The sequence below is a fragment of the Orcinus orca genome, chromosome 3, assembly GCF_937001465.1.
Source record: "Orcinus orca chromosome 3, mOrcOrc1.1, whole genome shotgun sequence".
In the NCBI taxonomy this organism is placed as follows: domain Eukaryota; kingdom Metazoa; phylum Chordata; class Mammalia; order Artiodactyla; family Delphinidae; genus Orcinus; species Orcinus orca.
This window is the reverse complement of record NC_064561.1, coordinates 126,663,272-126,675,393: the sequence shown is the minus strand read 5'-3', so window position 1 is coordinate 126,675,393 and position 12,122 is coordinate 126,663,272. Positions and strand designations below refer to the sequence as shown.

Genomic DNA, 12,122 nt, shown 5'->3' with positions numbered 1-12,122 from the left:
CGTTTTAATGCAAAATCAGTCACCAACAAAACTATAGTATTCCCTATTCTTCTACTGAGAAGAATGCATGGAATCAGCATTCAGCACACTAAGGCCCTTGGGGGTTCATCCAGCTCTGGTAGATTACTGGGGCAAGGCACTCAAGGACATATCCCCAGGTAAACACAGAAGACCAGACTGCTTTATGCTCTGAGAAGGAAAAATGCTTATTTGATCTGTTATTCAACAGGACTTATCTGATTTCAGTGATCCTTGATTAATCTTATTAGAACAAACATGAACTCCAACATTGGAACCAATATTAGACCTTCAATGTCCTTTAGATTATAATCCATTTCGGGCCAAGCTGACCCCAGATATGTCTTTTACTCAAATCTACCAAGCTTGCCTCTTATGGCTGTGTATCTGGGATGGGGAAAGCAGAGACACCACTTAAAAAAACTTGCCTCTTTGCCAAAATCAGAGGATATTTAATAACTATCTGTGTCAAACAGTAATTTCTTAGATCCTCTTTTGAATAAAACCCTGATGATTAAGAAATCAGAGATTCTCCATGGTAAAAACTCTTGACTATAAGGCTCAGGATACAAAGACACAAGGTCAGGCACTGCGAGCACAGCTGTCTGTGGACTAGTGGTTTACTACTGTCCAGAGAGTCACCTTAAAGCAAAAAGGATTAGGACACTTCTATACCTTTTGTAGGCATCTTGAGACACAGGCAGAAATCATAGCTGTGGAGGTACCGGGATGAATTACCAATGAATGTAAAGTAATTGCTACATCTTGAACTGGGGATCCAAGCAATGGTCCTAGGTAAGGGGGAAAAGATTTTATTAGGACTCAGTATTACAGTGAGGGGTAAATGAAATGTGTAAAGAGATAGGCAGAGAACTTCTAGTTTCCTGTTCTGCATGTAAGGAACTTTGAAGTCATCACTTTGTTGTAAATAATAAGTAAAAAGCAACAATTCTTATTGAATTGGTAAGAGATGGGAGGACAAAGGGCAAACCACTGTCTCCAAGACTGGAGAGACAGGTGAGTGCGGGCAGTCACACCTGATCTGTAATTGAACTGCTTGAGGCTCGGTGTGGCCAAGTCAGAGTTAAAAACTCCAGGGGGGCCCAGTCTTGGGGATGGAGAGGGGCATAATTTTGTGAGCTCAAGCAGGTTCTCACAGTAAATACCAGAGATTCGGGGGAGGGGAAAAGAATCCATTCTGAAATACTCCAAGGCACTCTATTCTTAACAAGGCCTGCCCTCACGGGAAACTAGTTAATTAGAGCAAAACCTGCAGGGATATTATCAGAGACTAACTGACTTGAGGCAAGTACCCAATTCCAGTCTACTCTAGCCATCCTGTCCCACCTAAGGGGGGTGGAAAAAACTGAGAAACACTTGTGCAGCTCCGAGTGCAAAGGCACAGGCTGACTAGAAGACAGACCTAATCCTGGGACTACAGATGCTTCCCCTCCCCTTTACCTCACTACCACATTACTAAAGGCCGGTTTATAGCAGTCCCTTACCCAGTACATCACTTCTGGCTATCAAGAAAAAATTATGGGATGAATTGGGAGATTGGGATTGACATATATGCACTAATATGTATAAAACAGATAACTAATAAGAACCTGCTATATAAAATATAAATAAAAGAAAAAACAAGGCATATTGAAAGGCAAAAAGCACAATTTGAATTTGAATACAGAGAGCAAGCATCAGAACCAGATGTGGCAGGGACACTGAATGATCAGACTAAGAATATAAACAACTATGACTAATATGCTAAGGGCTTAAATAGGTAAAGTAAAGGGCATGCAAGAACAGATGGGCATGACAGCAGAGAGACAGAAGTCCTAAGAAAGAACCAAAAAGAAATGCTTCAGATGAAAAACACTGTAACAGAAAGGAAGAAGCCCACTGATGGTCTTAGATGGGACACAGCTGAGGAAACAGTCTGAGTTAGAAAATATATCAGTAGAAACCTCCAAAACTGAAAAGCAAAGTGAACAAAAGACTGAAAAAAAAAAAAAATCCAAGGCTGTGGGACAACTATAAAGGTATGACATATGCGTGATGGGAAGAGATAGGGAGAAAACACCATCAAAGTTAGGAGAGAAGAATGAAACAATTTCTAATATCAGGAGGGATTAAATCGTTGAGTGTGATACTAATGCGTACTCTGATTGGAGTACCTTACCTTGGAGGCACGCACTGTGAAGGCCATTTTCAATGGCCTCTCGTGAGGCCTGAGAAAGGTCTTTGGCAACACTTGCTGCATACTCGATGACTGGCAGAAGAGATGATGTTTCCAGTGATTTTGCTTCCAGTTCTACAGTCACAAGATGCCGTCTGTCTCCTAAAGTTCTATCTAAGGTATCTGTAAACAAATCGAATATAGTACCTCAGAGATTTGTTCCAGAAAGATGTCAAGGTACCACAACTGGCAAAATTACAATCAGCAAGTTCAAGGTCTCATGGAAGGTAAAGCGGAAGAAAATATCAACAATGACACTAAATACAGTATAAAAATGTCAGAGTAAACAGTTCTACCAAGAAAGCATCTGCTGGGACTTTCCTGGTTGTCCAGTGGTTAAGAATCCACCTTCCAATGCAGGGGATGCGTGTTCGATCCTTGGTCGGGGAACTAAGATCCCACATGTGTTGGGGCAACTAAACCCAAGCCCATGTGCTGCAACTACAGAGCCCACACACTCTGGAGCCCGCATGCCACAACAAAATATCCCGGCGTGCCGCAACTAAGACCAGATGCAGCAAAAAATAAATAAATTAAAAAAAAAAAGGAAGCATCTGCTTCTGTGTTTACCAACATTAAGAACCTGCTCTGGGGCTTCCCTGGTGGCACAGTGGTTGAGTCTGCCTGCCGATGCAGGAGACATGGGTTCGTGTCCCGGTCTGCGAGGATCCCACATGCCACAGAGCGGCTGGGCCCATGAGCCATGGTCGCTGGGCCTGCGCGTCTGGAGCCTGTGCTCCACAACGGGAGAGGCCACAACAGTGAGAGGCCCGTGTACCGCCAAAAAAAAAAAAAAAAAAAAAAAAAAAACCTGCTCTGAATCACCTATTAATATTGCTTTAGGACTTCCCTGGTGGTGCAGTGGTTAAAAATCTGCCTGCCCACATATATACAATGGAATATTACTAGCCATAAAAAGAAATGCAATTGAGTTATTTGTAGTGAGGTGGATGGACCTAGAGTCTGTCATACAGAGTGAAGTAAGTCAGAAAGAGAAAAACAAATACCGTATGCTAACACATATATATGGAATCTAAAAAAAATAAAATGGTTCTGAAGAACCTAGAGGCAGGAGAGGAATAAAGACGCAGACATAGAGAATGGACTTGAGGACACGGGGAGGGGGAAGGGTAAGGTGGGACGAAGGGAGACAGTAGCACTGACATATATGCACTACCAAATGTAAAACAGATAGCTAGTGGGAAGCAGCGCATAGCACAGGGAGATTAGCTCAGTGCTTTGTGACCACCTAGAGGGTTGGGATAGGGAGAGTGGGAGGGAGATGCAAGAGGGAGGAGATATGGGGGTATATGTATATGTATAGCTGATTCACTTTGTTTTAAAGCAGAAACTAACATGCCATTGTAAAGCAATTATACTCCAATAAAGATGTTAAAAAAAAAAAGAATCTACCTGCCAACATGGGACACGGGTTCGATCCATAGTCTGGGAAGATCCTACATGCCGTGGAGCACTAAGCCTGTGTGCCACAACTACTGAGCCTGCACTCTAGAGCCCGTGAGCCATAACTACTGAGCCCATGCTCCACAACTACTGAAGCCCTTGCATTCTAGGGCCCATGTGCCTCAACTACTGAGCCCACGTGCTGCAACTACTGAAGCCTGCATGCCTAGAGCCCGTGTTCCACAACAAGAGAAGCCACTGCAATGAGAAGCCTGTGCACCACAACGAAGAGTAGCCCCTGCTTGCCACAACTAGAGAAAGCCCGCGTGCAGCAATGAAGACCTAGCACAGCCAAAAAATTAAAAAAAAAAACAAAAATTACTTCAGTGTTAGGGTGTGTTGAGGCAGGTGATCGCACAAATTTTGTTATGCAGATTACACTTTTAAACATTTCTTATGTGACTGATATTCTTCTAAATAAAAAATTTTTATTTAAAAGTAAAACAGTACAAACGGTTATCTAATGAAAATTAAAAGGCTTCACCCTGCCAACCAACAAACTTAAATTTCATACACTCTTCCAGCAATATTTTATGTATTGGGTTTGGCCAAAAAGTTCGTTTGGGTTTTTCCATAAGCTGGTATGGAAAAACCCAACGAACTTTTTTTTTTTTTTAATATTTATTTGGTTGCACTGGGCCTTAGTTGTGGCAGGCAGGCTCCTTAGCTGCGGCTCACCGGTTCCTTAGTTGTGGCATGCAAACTCTTAGTTGTGGCATGCACGTGGGATCTAGCTCCCTGACCAGGGATCAAACCTGGGTCCCCTGCATTGGGAGTACAGAGTCTTATCCGCTTTCACCACCAGGGAAGTTCCCCGAATGAACTTTTTGGCCAGCCCAACATTTAATGTTTATGATTCTTCCCCCAAAACTAGTTATCTATTTGTAAAAATGAAAATAGACTCCCTCATTAGCTAACAACCAATAGCTGTCAGTGAAACCGAGTGGGGCCCTGTGGGGCTCCGAGGCATGGAGGCCCTTTTGTCCCCCATTTCTTGAAGGCAAGACTCCAGCCTCCATAACTTTCCTTAGTTCCAAAGGGCAGATTCGAACAGTTGCTAATCAAGGGAGGAAGCAGCCAAGAAACCACCTGAGGCAAGATTAAAGGGACCAGAGAAGCTCCTCAAGATTAGGAGACCACCTGAGATGAGATGAAGGGAGTGAAAGCCCTGTGTACACCCTGATGTTGTCAGAGACCCCACCTTTGAACCACTGTTACAAAACCCTCATCAAATCCTCCCAGGTTGGGACACGGTTTTTCGAGGCAGAAGCCTGCTGTGTCCCCCTTTGCCTGGCAAAGTAATAAGGCTATCCTTTTCTACTTCACCCAAAACTGTGTCTCTGAGATTTGATTTGGCACCAGTATACAGAGAAGTTGAGCTTTCGGCAACATCACCAATCTCCAAGATTTTACTAAGACAAAACTATGCTGTATTTATGTGAGTGACCATGGAACACACTGACTCATGGCCCAAGTTCAAAACTAAGAACTAATTATGCTCTATAATTCCTCTTCATAATTCCTTTTATATTATGAAATATAAAACTAACTTTTATATTATGAAATATTTTATACTTAAAATACATGCATAACCTAAAACCAAAATGAACATTCATAACCTAAAAACAAAATGAACATTCATGAAACCTAATACTACTAAAGAAACAGAACATTACCAGTAACCTAGAAGCCTTCTGAAGAAACAACCACTATCATGATGTTGTATTTAAACATTCATATGATTTTCTTTAGAGTTGTATCACAGATGCAGGTATCCCTAAACAATATAGTTTACTTCTGCTTTGTTTTGAATATGTTATTATACTGCATGTATTCAGCAACTTGCTTTTTTCTGCTTCACATTTGTGCGTCATCTGGGCTGACATCTGGTGATGTAGTACATTCTTTTTCACTGTTATATAGTATTCTGTTATATGAACAGAGTACAATTTATCCACTATGTCCACAAATATTTGGATTTTTTTCACCTAAAGTTTTGTTTTATTACAATGCTATTATGAAGGTTCTTGTATCTGTCTCTCAATGTACATGTGTAAGATTTTCTCTAGGGCATATACCTACTAGTGGAACTGCTGAGTAGTAAGGTCTGCACATTGTCAACTTCACAAGAAAGTTGCCAAACTGTTTTCATAGTGGTTATATAATTTACACTCCCACCAGAAGTTTTTGTAAAACTTTCCATTGCAACTTTCCATAAAACATCTCACCAACACTTGGCATTGTCAGATTTGCATTCTTGCCAATTTTGTTGGTATAAAATGCCATCTTGTCCTTTTAACTTGCATGATCCTAATCATTACTGAGACTGAGAATCTTTTATGTTCACAGGCCTTTGGGGTATCCTCTTCTGTGAAATGTCTGTTCAATCTTTTTTGCTCACTTTTCTACTTGGTTGGTTGTCATGTTTTTAATGATCTTTTGAAGTTCTTTATATATATTCTGGATACTAACCTGTCAGTTTTATATGAGGCAAATATCTTCTCTCAGCTTTTGGCTTGTCTTTTTGCTTTCTTTATAGTATATTTGAATAAATTCTTAATTTCAATAATATCAACTTTAGTAATCTTTTAGTTCATAGTTTCAACCTTATCTGGTTAGTAAAACAATTCTATATTGTCTTCCAAAAATTCGAAGGTTTCCCTTTCATAAAGTTTTGGGGTTTTCTTTTTTTCTTTTTTGCATATATTAGCATTTATTCTCTTTATTCTTTTGTGCTCAAAGAGAGATTTCCAACTCTTCTTTCATATTTAGGCTTTTAAATTCACCTGGAATTGACTTTTGTATACAGTATGAGGTAGGAATCTAAATCTTTTTCCATATGAATAATTATCCCAGGCCCCTTTATTGAATATCAGTCCACCCTTTCTCACTGAGCTGCAATATCACTGACGTAAATCCAATTTCCACATAGATATGAGTCTGTTTCTAGGCTTTCTGGTTTGTTCCACTGGTATATTTGTCTATTCTTAGCTTGATTTGTGTCATAATGACTATGGCTTTATAATAAGTATTAATGTCTGATACAGTTCTTTGGGTAGAACTGGTATGTTCATGGTATTTAGTCTTCTTATCTATGAATAGTATGGTTTTCCATTTAACTTAGGTCTTCTTTAATGTCTGTACATTTTGATAATTTTCTAGATGTACACAAATGTAATCTGCTCCTCCTCAGTGACGTGATCATTAGTGATCTGACTGTCCAGTCAGGGTGTGGTCTGATTGCTGCAGCATCTGGTTACTAGTTTTCACCTTGTAACTAATAAGCAATCTAGAGCGAGACACTTGAAGACCATGCAAATATGCTGCTCAACAATGTACTCAATATTAAGCATTCACCATATTACAAGATGACGATTTCTTATTCCAGCCCTCCTCCTCAACATCTAACAGTCAGCATTTGGCACTTCAGTGTAAGGAAGAAGAGTCTCTTCTTCTTGTTGATCTATCGTCAGTATGGACTCATGAGTTCCAACTTTTTCTCAGTGGTCTATGATTATTGTTCGTAATTATTTTGGAGTTCAAATTAACCCAGATTTAGCCAGTGGAGCCTCTTCGGGTTGGTTCCTGTGTCCTTATGACACATCCCCATTATTTTTTTGAGCATTTCCTTTCTTTCTCAGATAACATGATGTTCTGTTGCGTGCTTATTTTTGATAGTCTCCTATTTCTTACTAATACTTTCTATCCCCTTTCTTATTTCTTCAAAAATAATACTTATTTTATACTCAGCATATGATAATTCTAGTATCAGAAGCCTTTGCTGGTCTGCCTATGATGTTTATTGTTTCTGCTGCCTTTTTTGCTCCTTGTGCCTTTGCTGAAGGTTTTATGATTAAAAATAAATAATTTTTTTTTTTTTTTGCGCAGGGGCTTCCCAGGTGGCAGTGGGGGTAAGAATCCGCTTGCCAATGCAGGGGACATGGGTTCAAGCCCTGGTCAGGGAAGATCCCACATGCCGCGGAGCAACTAAGCCCGTGTGCCACAACTACTGAGCCCTCGAGCCACAACTACTGAGTCCTCGAGCCACAACTACTGAGCCCACGTGCCACAACTACTGAAGCTCATGCACCTAGAGCCCATGCTCCGCAACAAAGAGAAGCCACAGCAATGAGAAGCCCGCGCACTGCAACGAAGAGTAGCCCCCACTTGCTGCAACTAGAGAAAGCCCGCACGCAGCAACGAAGACCCAACAGAGCTAAAAATAAATAAATAGGTAAATTTATTAAAAAAAACTTTTTTCAATTGTGAGTTCATATTCCTTTGTGGGATTTTCTTTGAGGCCTGGATTGAGGATACATTTATCTAAAGAGGCCCTACATTTGTTTTCTCCAGGTTCCTTGGTATATTACCAATCCATAAGCATTTTACACTAAATTCTTCTCTGTTTGGAGTTTTTCAGGTCACACTGGTTCTATGAATTTAGGCTGAAAATGCTATCAGAAGCCTACAGTTACAAATTCTCAGAAATTTTGCCCCTTTGCCCCACAGTCAGTCAGACAAGTTTCCTTGTCCTCTTCTTTTATGGAGAGGATTTTCCTCATTACTTCCATGAGGATGTGGCCCTCAAGTTCTAGGTTAGACGTTACCACAGATTTCTCCAAGATAGCTAGTGGCTTAGGTGCTGGCTTATTTTCCAAGATTCCTGCTCCAGTTTCCTTTTTGGCCTCTAGAAATTTCCATTACATTCTAACCATCTCAGACATTAATTTAAAAGATGTTATTTATATTTTCCCAGAATTTTTGGTTTTTCCAGATATAAAGTCCAGAAAGAGAAGTCATCGTGTCATTTGCCCCTATATCCTGCTTGTTTAATTTTTCAAGTTTCAATGAAAAATAACCACCTGGCCTTTTTACAAATCGCTGAGTTGCTTATAAGTTCCTAGTTATCCTAAACATATCTTTTCTATATTTTTTCACAAACCTGCCCATGTTTTCTCCTTGGGGGGGGGGATAGGAATGATTGTCATGTTCTTTTGTTTAAGGGAACCAAATTGAAATTATCATATGTAGAAAAATCATGAATTCTTACATTTTGAGACAGAAATATAAAAAGTACACTTTCTTAAGAATATCATCAGCACAGGATTACCATACTTATTAAATAGTGGAAATTATTTTCCACTCTATTTTTGTTTTTTTTCTTTTTAAATTTTAAAATTTTATGTCTTATTTTATTGAGATATAATTGACATACAGCACTGCAGGAGTTTAAGGTACACAACATGATTTAAGTTACAAGATCATGAAACGATTACCACAGAAAGTTTAGTGAACATCCATCATCTCATCTAGACACAACATTAAAGAAATAGAAAAAAAATTTTTTCTTTGTGATAAGAACTCTTAGGATTTACTCTCTTAACTTCCATTTATAATGTACAGCAGTATTAATCATCTTTATCATATCATATATCATATCACTAGTACTTATTTATCTTATAACTGGAAGTTTGACTACCTTCACCTAATTCTACCTTCCCCACCCAACATTTCCACTCACTTTATGGAGTAAAACTGACACACCAACTTCAAATTGTTATACTCCTTCTGGTAGTGAGGACTGGGATGAGCTGTCTACTTCAATGGCTGATCCCACTGCACACCTGCTTGATGAGTGGCTCAGCCAATATATGTAATAAATGAGTTGTAATGAAACAGAGCTGTGTCTAAAACAAACAAATGCTAAAAAACAAGAAAACACACACATAAAACCTGTCCCCACTGATGGAAGACACTAGTGACTATGAACCCTGCCTTATGCAACTAAACTAAGAGATTCAGAAAACAGGTCCTGGAGAAAAAGAGAGCAATAGAACCAGCGAATTCTAAATGCTGTGAATTCGAAATGTATTTTTTACCTGTGGCACGAACTGAATTTAGGATGGTCTCTCGGTATGCCACCTGGAGGGGCCCTAGATAGGTTTCCAGTCCATATTCCCTCTTGATTCGGTCATGAATTATCTCAATATGTAACTCCCCCATGCCACAAAGGATAGTCTGGTTAAAAGAGGAAGAAAACAAAGATCAAGGAAAAAATTAAGTTTATCACAAAATACTAATAAAGGTATATCAATATATTTTATTTTTCATTACTTACAAAATGAATTTCTTCCGTAATTTTTTTTGGCTCCTACATCAAAACACTGCTTTTAACTTTTCTGATTGAAATAATAAATCAATTAAAAGTGAATCACTAGGCCAATCTCTTATTCTTTGATAGCTGAATTATCAGCTGGGTAAGTGGTATCTAACTAGAACCACACTTCCCAACCACAAAGGTAAGTTATGGCCAGTGAAATATAAGCATAAATGATGTTGGTAACTTCTGGGTTATGTCTTTAAGGGTAAATAAAGCCCTTCTCTTAATGAAGATATAGACAACCATCTTGAAATGTGAATGAGGGCAACATCTTGTGAATGGGGGGAATAATCCCTCCCCCAAACACTGCCAACCACATGGCTATTTCCAACCATCCTGGGCACCTTACAGTTTTGTGGGCAGTTGAAACTTCCAAAGTAGCTTGGAACTTTACGTGACAGAGAAACTGACTTTTATCTTCTTTGAACCAATGTTATTTTGGGTCCTTGTTAGAACAAATTTGCATCAAAACCAATCAAAACATGTTTTTGTTTTCAGAAAGCAACAATGGTTATTCCTGAAGAAGGTCTTTGTGTATGAGAGAATATAGTGCAAGGAATCCACATTTGCCCTATTTTATTCATATACCATCTGTGTGTAAGGCATTAACTTTACCCTAAAGAGAGATCTGGCCCTTGCCTTCAGCTACTGGGAAGTTATCTCTAGGCCAAGATGCTGCCTGATAGAAATGTCTTTGCTTGTCTGGGGCCTTTGTCCACCAGACAGTCTAACAATGTGATTTATGATGTGGCTTTGGAATAGCTGTACCCATTTACAACCTAGAGAGTAAAGGTAGTAGCCCAAACCTACAGGAGGCACTAGAGATTAAATGTCAACCACATAGACAGTATGTGATTATGCCCTAATAAAAACTCTGGGCATGGAAGGCCTGGGTGAGCTTCCCTGACTGACAATACTCTGTGCCAGGAGGATGAAGAAAAGCCTTGCATTTAGAACCTCTCAGACTTTGCCCTAGGTGTCTCTTCCTTTGGCTGGTTCTGATTTGTTTCCTCTCACTATAATAAAACTATAATTGTAAGGAACAACAACAAAAAACTATTTGGTGTATGAGGGCTATACTTTAATATAAAGTTAAAGAAGTAATTATTTGGAAAAAAGCCAGTTGTAGAATAATACAAATAGAATGACTTCTTATATATCTGTACATATATATTTGGAAACATAAATACTGTGTTTTATAACATTGCACAGCAGAAAAATGGATGTTTGGAAAAGTGTGAAAGGCTATTCACCAAGTTTTCACAGTGATTACCTATGCAGAAAAGGATAGAGAGACTGAAAGGGAGACTTTAATTCTTTACTTTGTACACTTGAATGTTATTTGCTATTTAAAAAAAAATATGTACTGGCATTTTTTAAATAAAAAGTTTGTTTTAATTGCTGTTGTAGCCTTCAGAATCAATTAAACTAAATTGCTACCTCATTTAGCTGGCATTTGGGAAAATAAAGTACTCCATATTTTTCAGATTAACTAAATCAGTTTATCCTTTTTAAAGGCAAATTTATAATTTTTTAAGGAAATTTTTCTAGAATTTTATATAAACTCTACCCTGCCCCCCTAAAAAGAAGATGCAGAATGAATATGTGTTCTTCTACTGTATTATATAATATACAGCACAGTCCTGTACCTACTTTAGGTCTCTATTTCCTCCCACATTGTTAGGCTGTAATCTATCACTTCTCACCCATTTTAGGTGTGTTATCATCATTAAAAGTATACCTAGGGCTTCCCTGGTGGCGCAGTGGCTGGGAGTCCGCCTGCCGATGTGGGGGACGCGGGTTCGTGCCCCGGTTCGGGAGGATCCAGCGTGCCGCGGAGCGGCTGGGCCCGTGAGCCATGGTCGCTGGGCCTGCGTGTCTGGAGCCTGTGCTCCGCAGCGGGAGAGGCCCGCGTACCGCAAAAAAAAAAAAAAAAAAGTATACCTATGCATCCTCCCTTTAGAAAGCTGCTTCTATAAGTTTTAGCATAAGAGCCTTAAGGTTTTGTCTTGGGGTTGAACTTTATTTCAAAATTTCACAAAAGGCTGTCTTCTGGAAGGTAGAAATGTTGGGAAGTAGTTTATATAAGGTATAATCATACTGAGGAATTAGGAGAATTTAGCTTGACAGTCAAAATATAATCAGAAATTTATATTATGAGAACCAAAAAAGGCTTTCTCTTTCAGGGGCATAGACCAATCAATGTTTTGGATATATGCACTTAAACACTCTCTCTCACACACA

General features: G+C 39.2%; 2 protein-coding genes across 8 annotated transcripts in view; one reads left to right on the top strand and one right to left on the bottom strand.

Annotated features, from left to right (window-relative positions):
- HEXB (hexosaminidase subunit beta) overlaps positions 1–11,788 on the top strand; it is a 58,530-nt gene extending 46,742 nt beyond the window's left edge. Inside the window, exon 14 of the mRNA XM_049707699.1 lies at positions 7,618–11,788. Within this exon, the coding sequence (XP_049563656.1) occupies positions 7,618–7,633 (16 nt within the window). The 3' untranslated portion in view covers positions 7,634–11,788. The remainder of the gene's footprint in view (positions 1–7,617) is intronic.
- Positions 1–12,122, bottom strand: part of GFM2 (GTP dependent ribosome recycling factor mitochondrial 2) — a 46,417-nt gene that overhangs the window by 4,531 nt on the left and 29,764 nt on the right. For all 7 annotated transcript variants that reach the window (XM_004270811.3, XM_033430018.2, XM_033430020.2 and 4 more), the window contains 3 exons: positions 9,598–9,736; positions 2,198–2,377; positions 694–809 (listed from right to left, as the gene is read on the bottom strand). In XM_004270811.3, coding sequence (XP_004270859.1) covers positions 694–809; positions 2,198–2,377; positions 9,598–9,736 — 435 coding nt within the window. The remainder of the gene's footprint in view (positions 1–693; positions 810–2,197; positions 2,378–9,597; positions 9,737–12,122) is intronic.